General features: G+C 41.6%; 1 protein-coding gene across 1 annotated transcript in view; it reads right to left on the minus strand.

Moving 5' to 3' along the window:
* Positions 1-15,734, minus strand: part of kif17 (kinesin family member 17) — a 71,943-nt gene that overhangs the window by 16,162 nt on the left and 40,047 nt on the right. The window contains exons 8-10 of the mRNA XM_078239717.1: positions 11,442-11,471; positions 8,903-9,047; positions 1,919-2,025 (exon numbers count right to left, since the gene is read on the minus strand). Coding sequence (XP_078095843.1) covers positions 1,919-2,025; positions 8,903-9,047; positions 11,442-11,471 — 282 coding nt within the window. The remainder of the gene's footprint in view (positions 1-1,918; positions 2,026-8,902; positions 9,048-11,441; positions 11,472-15,734) is intronic.

The raw sequence follows: 15,734 nt of genomic DNA on the forward strand, positions 1-15,734 counted from the left end.
GTAACCTATGCTGCCCCCTTCACTACATTCCAACCTGACTCACTGTCCTCTACTGTTGGCCCTCAAGAAAGGCAGGTACATCCTCACTTACAGGGCTCCTTTGTGGATTATTCAGGTTTTTCAACAACTTCAACAGAACTGCTTCAAAATCAATTTATAAAACAAATATGGTGTAATCCTTGAAGCTGTGAAAAATCGATTTTTGTTCAGATAAGTAGCATATACTCTTTACGATTATGACAGCAATTGCCATTTCTTCTCCTTGTACTTTGGTTTCCATTTTGTCAATTAGTATTGAAGATGATGGCTGAACAGTCTTTCATTCCGCATTCAGTTGAAATTGCCACCCATTTGGTACCAAACAGCATTGTTTCCTTTTTTTAAATAGTTTTTTTCATTCGCTCCTTCATCATTAAGATGTTCAATGAATTATTTTCAATTAATTTTCAGAGGTACCAGAACGCAAGTTATGATTTAGTCTCTGCTCTGATGATATCCTATGTCTTGCTCTGGACTTGGCAAAAAATTAGGAACTCTTTAGTGTTGCTCTGAAACTGGTAGCTCTGTTTTTGGGAGAAACCCTGCTTTACTTGCTCTTGCCAATCTTCTCTCCCTCTTGATAGCTTTCTGCCTCTACTTGGGCTGAGCTTTGGAGAACACCATATGAGAAATCTCTGATATAAATTCATCTCCTACCATTCTATGGCAAAGCACATTATTCCTGTGTGGCACTGCACTGTAGCTAAAAGTTCTATTCTCAGTTATCCAATATCGGTCTTATATGTGCAGTTTCAGAAGTTATTAATAGTTGATTATTTACACTGACTCTGCACAAGAAACTTGATTGCCATTTTAATGTACATACAGCATTATCACTTCCTAGTTTCACACTATTAAAATACTATATTGCCAACCTTTCTTCAAATACTCCATTACAATCCTTCAACTGTACCATGGTCCAGCTATGTAAAACTAAGCTTCTAAACCTTAACCATATTGCCACTATTTTTGTGGTTGGGAACCATTTTATGCCTATTTCTTCCATTAGTTTTAATTTTATTGCTCAATGCTTAAAACTACCAGACGTATTGTGCTGGTCAATAGATTAAAGAGTTTTCTTCAAGGTAACAATAGAAAGGATACCAAAAATATTCAGAAAAATAGTTCAGGGAATAAGGAACTTTAGTTACTGGATAGATTGGGGAAACTGATGTTCTCCTTGGAGAAGAGAAGGTCAAGTAGAGATTTGATAGTGGTGTTCAAAATCATCAGAGACCTAGACAGTGTAGGTAGAGCGAAACTGTTTCAATTGGCAGAAGGGCCAAGAACCAGGGAACACAGACTTAAATTGTTTGGCAAGGGAACCAAAGCAGATATGAGGAAAAAAACTATTTATACAGCGAGTGGCTACACAGCAGATGAAAGGGAGGTGGAGGAAAATTCACTGGTGACCTTTAAAAGAATATTGGACATTAACTTAAAGGGAAAATGTGCAGAGCTGGTTAAAAGGGAGTACTTCTAACTAAAATGCCTTTGCAGAGAACCAGTCACAGGATAATGAGCCAAATGGTCTCCTTCTGTGCTGTAATGATTTTATGGTTCTTTATTTTAACCCACCATTGACCTCAAATTTCCCTTTGTTTCAAAGGTTTTAATCTGTACACAACCAAACACTTGAAAATTTAAAAAATAATATACCATATATAACCCAATGGGTCAGAATCAATTAAAGTACATAAATACAATTCCTTTTGTGCATTAATGTTGTGAAATGTCCAATGATATTACTACCGTATCACAATTTAAACCGACTGTCAGTGTACTGTTTACCCTGAATTTTATCTTAAAACATAAAACTAGAAAAGAAACCCAATGAAATGTGTATACATATTTAATGGAAGTATTTCAGAGTATTTACCGTGGCCATATCTAGCTTCTGTTCTATTTCACTCACATCCGCTAGTCCAACACTAAATAGTTGAGTTACCTCCTGGGCACAGGCTCTTTCTTCAAATTCAGGTGCATCTGTGGAGACAGAGATACATTTGTGCTTATGTATCGGTACCACATTCTTGTGTTGTTACTTTAAAAGAGAGTGAATGACATTTATATTCCCCATCAAAATAATAGAGAAAAGACTCTCTTTTGCTACAGACCACCTATATCTTAGGATTTTAACCAAACAAACTGTCTCAACCTTTAAGACCTTTAAAAGCATACAGCCCCAACATATGCATGGATTTGATGACAACCTAGGTTACTAAAATAAATTGAAGCTTCATCTCTCTGTAACTAAAACTTTTTCAATCTAGAAGTTTAATTGGATTGCTTGCTTTTAATATTTCAGTAAGGTCTAATGTTTTCAATTAAATGGTGTGTTTAAATAAAAAAATAAATTTGCTCTTTAACATTTCCAGCAATTAGTGTACCATAGGAAGTGCATTCTTTGCAGGTTCCAGTTCTTGCTGGAGTATTGGAACATTGGGCTGGATTTTATCCTGGGGTTGGAGTCCCTGCTCCCCAGCAGAAAAATCAGGGCGACCTTGCCCAACAACTCCCATGGTCATTTAAGAGCCGTTAATTGATTTGATTTGCACTCAGGTGAGCCCTTGAGATCCCATGGCACTGTTTGAATAGTGATGGTCATTATTCACTTGCTGTTGTGGAAACCTTACTGTGTGCCAATTGTCACATAACAATTGTAACTACACTTCAAAAATAATCATTTGGCTCTAAAGCGTTTTACAATGTCCAGGGGATGTGACAAGATGCAAATCAAAAACTGGGAGGGGATGGGGTGGAATTTGTTACATAGTCTTATATCAATTCAACAGGGCAGGGAGCGCTGCAAACTGATCCACGTGGGGCCACATAGCATTTTTCAATTATATCAATGAAGAAAACTGTGTGGGACATGCATGTAGCACCCGTGGTGCTGCATGCTCTGATGAATCAAAGTAGTCTGTGTAGCACTGGTACAACCTGAACAAACGTCTTCCCCATTTAGAGTTCTATAAGTATGAGGTAGAAGCTCTCTGACATAATTTAGCCAAGTTTGGCTGGTCGGTTAAGTTCATTAAATTGTTCTCCAACTGTATGATGAAAGAACAAACAGATTAACTGCTAACAAGTAAGTCCCTAACCTTTTTTCCATTCAGAATAGTGTAAAGCAAGTTTGTGTTTTACCATCCAGTTCCTTTGTAGTCTTGTTTGACAAGCACCTGGTATCTAGCTATTGATGTTTACATATGAGAACCATAGCTCTTCAAGATTTCAAAAAACAAAGTCAGCAAAGAACTTGTCTGTGCATTATATTTTGCTGGTGAATGCTATTCTGCTGTCCAGAGACAAGTATTATTACTAACCATATATTCCTTTGCACTCTCGATGAAACAATAGTGACTTCACAGCTTGATCAAAATTAATTGGGGAGATGGTGATGAAGTATTAATGGCACTGGAGAAGGAATCCAGCGGCCCAAGCTAATGATCAGGGGACATGGATTCAAATCACACCATGGAAGCTGGTGGAATTTAAATTCAATTAATAAAATCTGGAATTATAAGTTGGTCTCAGTAATAGTGATCACAAAACTGTTGTTGATTATCATAAAACCCAGCTGGTTCACTAATGTCCTTTAGGGGAGGAAATCTGGCCGCCTATGTGACTCCAGACCAAAGCAATGTGGTTGACTCTTAACTGCCCCTGAAACAGCCTAGCAAGCCACTTAGTTTAAAGGCAAATAGGGGATAGGCGAAAAATGCTGGGCTTGCCATGAAAGAATAAATGTTTTAAAAAGATTATATATCAGTTAGTTTCATATATATAGAACTAAACCTTTTACTCAGCTCATGCATTTCATTGCCCTGACGAGGTCTACAACTATCTTGTGGCTCACTTGAATATTGTCTCCCCCTCTCTGAGGTTTTCCGTCTCCCTCACTCTGGAGGCTTTTGTTTCCTGTGCTCTGTTGGCATGTTTAGGGTTATCAGTCCAAGCTTTAGACTTGCTTCAGCTAAGATGAGTGGCTGCTGTGTTCCATCTATATCTATATCTTCCTTCTTGCTATTGCATTGGGCTCTCAGACTAATTTGGACTCTCGGTATAAGTATTGTCCCATCATATAGCCTCAACCTTACTTTTGAGGATTCATTTTCAGATAGCCATGTTCAGCTACTTTGCAGAAGTCTGTAAGGTGCATGATGCTTGATGCATCAATGCCTATCTGACATTTATTTATTTGATGCTCTCCTTCTGGGGTCAGCATTGTAACAGTTCCAAAGCATTTGACCCTTATGGACTTGACTGAACCACTCTATTGTACTGAATATAGTTCTTCATCAGACTCATCTGCTGATATCTGTCCAATGGCCATCTGTATCAGCTGTCGTCTATGCTGTCCTCCGCAATATTTGCATCCTGCCCTTTGTCCACTATTGCGGTCTGCTCTGAGATTGTTTATTAAACCTGACTCATTACACATTACCAGACCCAAAATAGCCAGACCCATGCATGGAGCCACAACAAATTGTTATAGGAAACTGTCCCAAATACATTCTATGTATTCTTCCCCATGGTTACCTTTGCCAATTTGTTCATTTGTAACATTCAATCAGGGTTCAAAATGTGCACTTCAGGCTTTCAAAATCTCAGTGGTCTTTCTTCTTTGCTCATCTGTTAGATTTAGAGTGGTATACATTTTGTGGCTGTCCTTCAGCCGCAGTGTTAAAAGTGTGGCTACTCTTATTGTTTCAGGATTGTTCATTGCAATCAGGGCTGCAATCTCATAGTTTTGCCATTGTAAGTGGAAATCTGCCAGTGTTGCCACATATCACTGTCCAATGTTACTGAAAATGAGATTGGAAAATTTACTGCAGCCCTTTTACTCAGTCGGTAATTTTCTTGCAGCCTTTGTTTATGGTCCTTTTGTCCTTTCATGTCTGCGTTTCCTTTGCTCTTTTCTCTTCAGCCAGTAATTTAACTTGTAGCCTGTGTGTGCTTTTCGTTTCAACAGCTTTTTTGTAGATTGGTACTTTTCTGTGTGCCTTTCTAAGCTGTTTCTCATTTGCAGCCTTTGTCTGTGTTGCCTTGTTTCATTCAGTAGCTTTTCTTTTGTCAGATTTGAACGTTTCTATGTTCCTGGGTTCTCAGTATATTCTCTGCAACTTTTTCCTGGTTCAAACATTTAAGTTTCCTGCACTTCTGTACACCATATTTCATGAGTAAGGACAGTTATTTTCATTAGTGTGTTGTCAGTGGGTGCCTTTACTGAATTGCCAAAAATATGTCTGCCTCCAGATGCAACCTCATGGCACAATCACATGACTACAGAAAGCCAGATGTGTCAATCAAGCTGGTTACATTTCAAAACCCAAACAGTCACCACCCTACCAAAAGAAAAGCTAATGTCCCACCCCTGAAAGTGGAATTATGTCAGAATTGAAGACTAAAATGCTTGCGCGGAACTTGGATGTGGTTGCAGTGACGGAGACTTGGTTAAAAGAAGGACAGGACTGGCAGCTGAATATTCCGGGGGATAAGTGTTTTAGGCGAGACAGAGGAGGGTCTAGGAGAGGTGGGGGAGTAGCAATGCTGGTTAGGGAGCATGTTACAGCGGTACAGAGGATGGACAATTTGGAAGGGTCAGGTAACGAGTCACTGTGGGTGGAGCTCAGAAACAGGAAGGGCGCAGTCACTATGCTGGGGGTATACTACAGGCCTCCCAACAGCCCACGGGAAGTTGAGGAACGGATATGTAAGGAGATTCTGGACAGGTGCAGAAAAAATAGGGTTGTGGTGGGAGACTTTAATTTCCCTTGTGTAGACTGGAAATCGCTTACGGCTGGGGGCCTGGACGGGGAAGAATTTATAAAATGCGTACCGGAAGGTTCTTTGGAACAATATGTTGACAGTCCAACTAGAGAGGGGGCTATACTGGACCTAGTACTGGGGAATGAGCCTGGTCAGGTCATCAAAGTTTCAGTAGGGGAACGAACATGTGGCAAATAGTGACCACAATTCTGTAAACTTTAGGATAGTAATGGAAAAAGATGAGTGTTGTCCTATGGGTAAGGTGCTGAATTGGAGGAAGGCTAACTACAGCCGGATTAGGCAGTATTTGGTGGCTGTTGATTGGGAGAGGCTGTTCGAGGGTAAATCCACATCTGGCATGTGGGAGTCTTTTAAGGAGCAGTTGATAGGACTGCAGGACAGGCATGTGCCTGTAAAGAGGAAGGATAGGAAAGGTAGGATTCGGGAGCCGTGCATAACCAGTGAAATTGTGGGTCTAATCAAAAAGAAAAAAGAGGCATACATGAGGTCCAGGCAGCTAAAAACAGATGGAGCACTGGAGGAATACAGAGAAAGTAGAAAAGAACTCAAACAGGGAGTTAGAAGGGCAAAAAGGGGTCACGAAATGTCCTTGGCAGACAGGATTAAGGAGAATCCTAAGGCATTTTATACATACGTTAGGAACAAGAGGGTTGTTAGGGAAACAATCGGACCTCTCAGGGACAAAGGAGGGGAATTATGCTTAGAACCAAAGGAAGTAGGAGAGATCGTAAATGAATACTTTGCATCAGTATTCACAAAGGAGAGGGACATGTTGACTGGTAGTGTCTCAGAGAGATGTGTTGACCCGTTAGAAAAAATCTCAATTACAAGGGAGGAAGTGTTAGGTTTTTTAGGAAACATTAAGACAGACAAACCCCCGGGGCCAGATGGCATTTATCCTAGACTCCTCAGGGAGGCAAGAGATGAAATTGCTGGGCCTCTAACAGAAATCTTTGTCTCTTCGCTGGACACAGGTGAGGTCCCAGAGGATTGGAGGATAGCAAATGTGGTCCCGTTATTTAAGAAGGGTAGCAAGGATAGCCCGAGTAATTATAGGCCGGTGAACTTGACGTCCGTGGTAGGGAACTTGTTGGAGAAGATTCTTAGAGATAGGATATATGCGCATTTAGAACTGAATAATCTCATTAGCGATAGACACATGGTTTTGTATGAGGGAGGTCATGCCTCACAAATTTGGTTGAGTTTTTTGAGGAGGTGACAAAAACGATTGACGAGGGAAGGGCGTGGATGTCATCTATATGGATTTTAGTAAAGCGTTTGACAAGGTCCCTCATGGCAAGCTGGTGCAAAAGGTTAAATCTCACGGGATAAAAGGTGAGCTAGCTAGGTGGGTGGAGAACTGGCTTAGCCATAGAAGACAGAGGGTAACAGTGGAGGGGTCTTTTTCCGGTCTGTGACTGGTGGTGTTCCGCAGGGCTCTGTACAGGGACCTCTGCTGTTGGTGATATATATAAATGATTTGGAGGAAGATGTAGCTGGTGTGATCAGTAAGTTTGCGGACAACACAAAGATTGCTGGAGTTGCGGATAGTGATGAACATTGTCAGAGAATACAGCAGGATATAGATAGGCTGGAACATTGGGCGGAGAAATGGCAGATGGAATTTAATCCAGATAAATGCAAAGTGATGCATTTTGGTAGATCTAATGTAAGGGGGAGCTATACAATAAATGGCAGAACCATCAGGAGTATAGACACACAGACGGACCTGGGTGTACAAGTCCACAGATCCTTAAAGGTGGCAGCACAGGTGGAGAGGGTGGTCAAGAAGGCATGTGGCATGCTTGCCTTTATTGGACGGGGCATAGAATATAAAAGTTGGCATATGATGTTGCAGCTGTATAGAACGTTGGTTAGGCCACATTTGGAATATTGCGTCCAGTTCTGGTTCTGGTCGCCACACTACCAGAAGGATGTGGAGGCTTTGGAGAGAGTACAGAAAAGGTTTACCAGGATGTTGCCTGGTATGGAGGGTCTTAGCTATGAGGAGAGATTGGGTAAACTGGGGTTGTTCTCCCTGGAAAGACGGAGGATGAGGGGCGACCTAAGAGAGATGTATAAAATTATGAAGGGCATTATATATGAACAGTGGGAAGCTTTTTCCCAGGTCGGAGGTGACGAACACAAGGGGTCACGGGTTCAAGATGAGGGGGGCAAGGTTCAACACGATGTCGGGGGGACATATTTTACACAGAGGGTGGTGGGGGCCTGGAATGCACTGCCAAGCAAGGTGATTGAGGCGGACACGCTGGGATCGTTTAAGATTTATCTAGATAGCCACATGAACAGACTGGGAATAGAGGGATACAAACGAATGGTCTAGTTGGGCACATGAGCGGCGCAGGCTTGGAGGGCCGAAGGGCCTGTCCCTGTGCTGTATTGTTCTTTGTTCTAAAACTTTCTGATCACCTCTACACAGCTGTGAAATGTGTTTATTTATCGCAAATACACAAAAACCTTTTGACAGACTTCACAACTAGATGCAGTGTCCTGAGAATCCAATGACTACATAAGACAGCAAAAAATTGAATTCATAACCTTGAAGAATCAACAATAAAGAATTAGTTGTGTGATCAAATTGCCAATTATATTATCTTGCTTAGAATTGTCTCTTATGGTCAGATAAAATAAGGCCAACACTCACAGGGTGACCAGCAAAATTATATTAAACTATCCTGAGAGGCAATCTCCATCATGACATGGGGAGACATTATTTAAAAATAATATATGGAGTGATGTACCAATCTGAGGGGGGAGCCTCAAAATATTTAAAAACAAGTATCTCCCTGATATAGCAGAAAAATAGGATAGAAATAAAAACAAAAATGAATCACCCAAACAACTCTGCAATCAAGCCATTGTGAATAAGTGTGTTGTTGTGCATGTCTATTACATGTAGGACACACAGCAATCTGAGTCCACATGCATGCATTTCCACATCCAACATGGCTAACTCCTGCAGTCATGTTCAGCTATAACAAAACAACCACCATGCTCATCAATAAAGCCAACATAAAATTAATTTTAAACCCAAATCAAGGAAGCTTACCTGTGGCCTTATCAAGAGCCTCAATGCATGCCAGCTTCATTTCATAAGAACTTCTTAGTTTTTCAATATCTTCTTGCAGTTTAACATTTGACTTTTGCTCTGCTTCGTAATCTGCTTTGATCTTTGATAATTTCTGCTCGTATTCCTTTGGAAAAATACAAAATTTAACATTTGATGAATAAATTAATGGGATTGAAGGTGGATAAATCTCCAGGGCCTGATAATCTGCATCCCAGAGTATTTAAGGAAGTGGCCCTGGAAAGAGTAGATTCATTGGTGATCATTTTCCAAAATTCATTGGACTCTGGGCTGGTTTCTATAGATTGAAGGGGAGCTAATGTAAGTCCGTTATTCAAAAAGGGAGGTAGAGAGAAAACCGGGAACTACAGACCAGTGAGCCTAACGTCAGTACTGGGGAAGTTGCTAGAGTCCATTATCAAGGATTTCATAGCTCAGTATTTGGACAGCAGTGGTAGAATCAAAGTCAACATGGATTTACAAAGAGGAAATCATGCTTGATGAATCTATTGGAATTCTTTGAGGATGTAACTAGTAGAGTTGACTAAAGAGAACTGGTGGATGTGGTTTATTTAGACTTTCAGAAGGCTTTCGAGAATGTCTCACATAGCAGACTACTATGTAAAGTTGAAGTGCATGGGATTGCAGCTGGTCTTGAGATGGATAGAAATCTGGTTAGCAGATTAGCAAAAAGTTGGAATAAATGGATCTTTTTCCGATTGGCAGGCAGTGACCAGTGAGGTACTGCAGGAATCTGTGGTGTGGGGAGGATCAGGAGATTGGGACTGCCGGGGTGGAGGGAGAAAGATCGAGGTGTGGTGGAGGATGAGGGGGGGGGGAGGGGGGGGGGTGTCGAAGCTGGCCTAGACATGTCCAGGAGGCCAGTAATCGGTCCATGGGGGGATTGGTGGGGCAGTGTTGCAGGGTCGCGGGACTGGCCTAAGTCGGTAGGATTATATTTACTGGAGTTTAGAAGAGTAAGAGGGGATATCATAGAAACATATAAAATTCTAACAGGAGTAGACAGGATAGATTCAGAAAGAATGTTCCTGATAGTGAGGATTCCAAAACTAGGGGTCATAGTTTGAGGATAAGGGGTAAATCTTTTAGGACTGAGGTGAGGAGAAATTTCCCGAACCAGAGTGCTGAATCTGCTGAATTCACTACAAAAGAAAGTATTTAAGGCAAAAACGTTGTGCGAGTTCAAGAATAAATTAGATGTAGCTCTAGGGGTTAAAGGGATCAAGGGATATGGGAGAAAGGGGGGGTCAGGATATTGAATTTGATGATCAGCCAGAATCAAAATGAATGGCGGAGCAGGCTCAAAGGGCTGAATGGCCTACTCCTGCTTCTATGTCTCCCAAAATTGTCCCTTTTTAACATCAACATAAGCAGGAAAATACCGAAATGACAATTGGGTGGCCTGATAAAGCCCCTAGGAGACACAAGACACTCTACCTGACTCCCATTCTACTCAAAATGCCTGTCAGCTATGGGGAGTCTAAATATTGGTTTTGTTCTACCTCCTGTTCATAGAATCATAGAATCCTTACAGTGCAGAAGGAGGCCATTCAGCCCATCAAACCTGCCCCAACATCAATCCCACCCAGACCCTATCCTCGTAACCCCGTGTATTTACCCCACTAACCCCGTGACACTAAGGGGCAATTTTGCATGGCCAATCAAACTAACCTGCACAAGTTTGGACTGTGGGAGAAAACCGGAGCACCCGGAGGAAACCCATGCAGACACGGGGAGAACGTGCAAACTCCACACAGACAGTGACCCATGGACAGAATTGAACCCAGGTCCCTGGTGCTGTGAGGCAGCAGTGCCACTGTTAGTGAAGGGGAAGCCTGATTTTGTCCATTTTATACTCAATGGTAGATTGTCACCTGTCAGGCAATCACTATTAATTCCAATGACAGTTTCAAATAAATCTTCATTTGGAATCTCTCTGCTTTTCCAGCTGCAAAGATGTTGGAATGTTATTTGCAAATTAAAAAGAGACATGGGTGTATTAGATGGGAAGAGCTCTCTGGTTTCCTAGGATTAAAATTATTCTGTACAGTCTTTTGTTACACTGGTTAGCAACTCCACCAAGTAGTGTACACAGGAATTAGCCACAAGGCTGAATGTAGTAAATTTCAATTCACTGCACTCTGCAAATAAGATTGATACAACAACACTGCTGCGCTTTAATATAACTATACATTTTAATCTAAATGAAAAAAAAGGCACTTTTAATTTCCTTTAACGTGGTCCAAAATTATTCTTCTGTGATATTTTACTTTATTACTTCAAGTCACTCCCATCACAATCAGTGTGTAGTCCTATAACCCAGTCGTTTGGACGTTGTTGGATGTTGTTGCTTGCCTGGGGTGACTACAATGTCCTTTGCGGAGACAATACATTAATAAGCAGTAGTATCACAGCCAGAAAAACTAATCAGCCCATATTTCTAAACAGAGTATTTAAAGATTGAGAATGTATTTTAACTTTTGTTTTGACGTACACAAACCTGTCTCATATTTTCCTTTTCAATTTCTATCTCAGAATGAACAATGGCGTTCTGAGGGGATTGAATGGTTGTTTGACTTCTAGTCATTTGCACTTTATTTAGATAATCTGCAAAATAGAAAGCAAAGTTAGTTTAACTGATAAACTGTAGAACTCCTACTGTAAAATAATGGACTGATAAACTGGCAGACAGTCAATTTTCTTACTCTGCTCATTTATTCCTGTCGGATTCTGGCAATATGGGGGCAGCATGGTGGCACAGTGGTTGGCACTGCTGCCTCAGCGCCAGGGACCCAGAGTCAATTCCGGCCAAGGGTCACTGTCTATGTGGAGTTTGCACATTCTCCCAGTGTCTGCGTGGGTTTCTTGCGGGTGCTCCGGTTTCCTCCCACAGTCCAAAGATGTGCGGGTTAAGTTGATTGGCCATGCTAAATTGACCCTCGTATCAGGGGGAATAGCAAGGTAAATATGTGGGGTTACGGGAATAGGGCCTGGGTGGGATTGTGGTGGGTGCAGATTCAATGGGCCTAATGGCCTCCTTCTGCTCTGTAGGGATTCTATTAAGGTATTTGGTCATGGTGGCAGTAAAGTTGAGTCATTTTGTCCTCAACCAATGTTGATATATGTGTATTTTCTAGTAGTTTGTTGGCAGTGATCATCAGAGGGAACAATACCCTATTGTGACTGCCTTTATTTCGGGCGATTAAGATATCCCAATGCTATTCCAGTTGAGATCAATTAACTTAGCAAACATAGAACCTAGGACTTTGCTGAGCTAAGTGCCACATTTGGTGTTCATTTACCTATTGAACTATGATGGGGAGTTAGTCTCCGAGTTTCACCTCTATTTTTATATCCCTCCTCTCTTCTTCCTTCTCTTTCTGAAGATAGGATCTTTCTGAAGTTATTCCATTCTGGAGCATGACCATACTTACAAAATTTTATCCTGTGTTCAAATCAGTGATCTTTTTAGAATGAACAAAGTCAAAAATGAATATGGGGATATTACTGTTGTAATTGTGGGGTCTGTCTCTTTAAGACAGTAAGAAGTCTCACAACACCAGGTTAAAGTCCAACAGGTTTATTTGGTAGCAAATACCATAAGCTTTCGGAGTGCTGCTCCTTCGTCAGATGGAGTGGAAATGTGCTCACAAACAGGGCACAGAGACACAAAATCAAGTTGCAGAATACTGATTAGAATGCGAATCCCTACAGCCAGCCAGGTCTTAAAGGTACAGACAATGTGGGTGGAGGGAGCATTAAACACAGGTTAAAGAGATGTGTATTGTCTCCAGACAGAACAGCTAGTGAGATTCTGCAAGCCCAGGAGGCAAGCTGTGGGGGTTACTGATAATGTGACATAAATCCAACATCCCGGTTGAGGCCGTTGTCCTTTCTGCATCCTAAACGGCCTAAACCGGGATGTTGGATTATCAGGCATACCAAAAAATGAGGTGTCAATTTGTGTGCCAATCAACATAAACAGCAAGTGATAGGCAAAGCAAACCAATGGATCAGTCCTGCCACGTCCAGTCGTGAATGGTGGTTAACAATTAAACAACTCACCGGAGAAGGAGACTCCACATATACCCCATCCTCAATGATGAGGGGTGTAGCACATCAGTACATTTGTGAAACTCTTCAGCCAGAAGGGCCGAGTGAATGATCCATAGTGGCCTTCATCGGAGGTCCCCAGCATCATAGATGCGAGCCTTTAGCCGATTCAATTCACTCTATGTGATATCAAGAAATGGATAAAGACATTGGATATTGCAAAGGCTATGGGCCCTGACAATTTAGCAGCAATAGTACTGAAGACTTTTGCTCCAGAACTTGCTATACCCCATGCCAAAGTGCTCTATACAGCGACAAGACTGGCATCTACCCAGTAAAACTCTCCACTGATTGAAGTTAGGACTAGCCCAAAGGAAGATGGCTGTGGTTGATGGAGATCAATCATCTCAGTTCCAGGACATCACTGCAGAAGTTCCTCAGAACAGTGTCCTAGGCCCAACCATCTTCAGCTGCTTCTTCAAGGACCTTCCTTCCATCTGCAGGTCAGAAATGGGGATTTTCATTGATGATTGCACATGTTCAGCACCATTCACAACTCCTCAGATACTGAATTAAGCCAGTCCAGGCTTGGGCTGACAAATGCCAGACAATGACCATCTCCAACAAGAGAGAATCCAACCATAGCCCCTTGACATTCAATGGTATTACTATCACTGAATCCCCCACTAACAGTATCGTGGGAGGTTACCATTGACGAGAAACTGAACTGGACTAGCCATATAAATACTGTAGCTACAAGAGCAGGTCAGAAGTGAGGTATTTTGCAGCGAGTAATTCACCTCCTGACTCCCCAAAGCCTGTCCACCATCTACAAGACACAATTTAGGAGTGTGGTGAAGCGTACTCCGCTTGTCTGGATGAGTGCAGCACCAACACATCAACTCAACAACACCATCCAGGAAAAAGCAGCCTGCTTGATTGGCACCCCATCCACAAACATTCATTCCCTCCAAAACCAATGTAGAGTGGCAGCAATGTGTACCCTCTACAAGATGCGTAGCAGAAACTCTAGGCTCATGGGACAGCACTATTCAAATCCATGACGACTAATATGTAGAAGGAGGAGGGCGGCAGACACATGGGAACATCACCACTTGGAAGTTTCCCTCCAAGTCATTCACCATCCTGATTTGGAAATATACTAGTGTTCCTTCACTGTCATTGAGTTAAAATACTGGAACTCCCTAATAGCACTTTGGGTGTACCTACACCACAGGGACTGCAGCAGTTCAAGAAGGCAGCTCACCATCACCTCTCATGGGCAATCAGAGATGGGTAATAAGTGTTGATCCTGCTAGCGACACCCACATCCCATGATTAATAAAAAAGCTGTGGCCTTTTAAACTATTAAAATAAACTTACCTTCATTTCTCCCCCCTCTATGTTCAAGTCAACAGCTTCCACCTCGACCAGTGTGGCCATAGACTGCTATACGGGTCCTGATAGGCCCTCCAGGGTTGGGAGCCCACCTACCATTCCTGATTGGGCAGGAAGCAACTCCTTGCCATTAACTGGGTAAATTGTTGGGTCTGCGGGCTGACAAATCCTCTGGGTCCAGATGGACTTCATCCAAAGTGGTTAATGAGATGGTTGATGCATTGATTTTAATTTGCCAAAATTCTCTAGATTCGGGAAGGTTCCATTAGATTGATAGATGGCAAACGTATCTCCTTTATTCAAAAGTCAGAAAGCAGGAAACTTTAGTAGGCCAGTTAGCCTAACGTTTGTCAGAAGGAAATTGTTAGAAGCCATTATTAAAGATTTTATAGCAAGGCCCATGGAAAAATTCAAGGCAATCAGGCAGAGAGTCAACATGGTTTTATGAAAGAGAAATCATGTTTAACCGATTTATTGGAGTTCTTTAAAGGAGTCATATGTGCTGGATAAAGGGGAACTGGTGGATGTACTGTACTTCAATTCCAGAAAGCATGTGGCAAGATTCCACATTAGAGGTTATTGCGGAAAATAAAAGCTCATGGTGTAGGGAGTAACGTATTGGCATGGATAAAAGATTGACTAGCTAACAGGAAACAGAGAGTTGACATAAATTGGTCTTTTTCTGGTTGGCAGGGTTTGACAGGAGTGGTGTGTCATAGGGAATAAAACTGGGGTCTCAACTTAGAATTTATATAAATGACTTGGATGAAGGGACTGAATGCATCATTGCTAGATTTGCTGAAGACACAAAGATAGGTATGAAAGTAAATTATGAAGTGGACGTAAGGACGTAAGACAAAGGGACATAAATAGGTTAAGCGAGTAGACAAAAATCAGGCAAATGGAGTATAATGTGGGAAAATGTGAAATTGTCCATTTTGGCAGGAGAATTTAAAAAAGCTTAAAATGGTGACAGATTGCAAAGTTCTGAGGTGTAGAGGGATATGGGTGTGCTAGTGCATGAATCACAAAAGATTAGTTGACAGGTATAGAAATAATTAGGAAAGCTAATAGAATGTTACTGTTTATTCTGAGGGGATTTGATTACAAAATTAGGTAGGTTATGCTTCAGTTCTAAATGGCTTTGATTAGACCACATCTAGAGTATTATGTGCAGTTTTGCTCTATTTTCCTTATGTAAGGAAGGATGTAAACATGTTAGGAGCAGTTCAGAGAAGGTTTACTAGACCAGGGATGGGCAGGTTGTTTTATGACGAAAGATTGGAGAGGTTAGGTTTGTATTCACTAGAGTTTAGCAGAGTAAGTGGTGACTTGATTGAAA

The sequence above is a fragment of the Mustelus asterias genome, chromosome 22 (assembly GCF_964213995.1).
Source record: "Mustelus asterias chromosome 22, sMusAst1.hap1.1, whole genome shotgun sequence".
NCBI classification, from domain to species: Eukaryota; Metazoa; Chordata; class Chondrichthyes; order Carcharhiniformes; family Triakidae; genus Mustelus; species Mustelus asterias.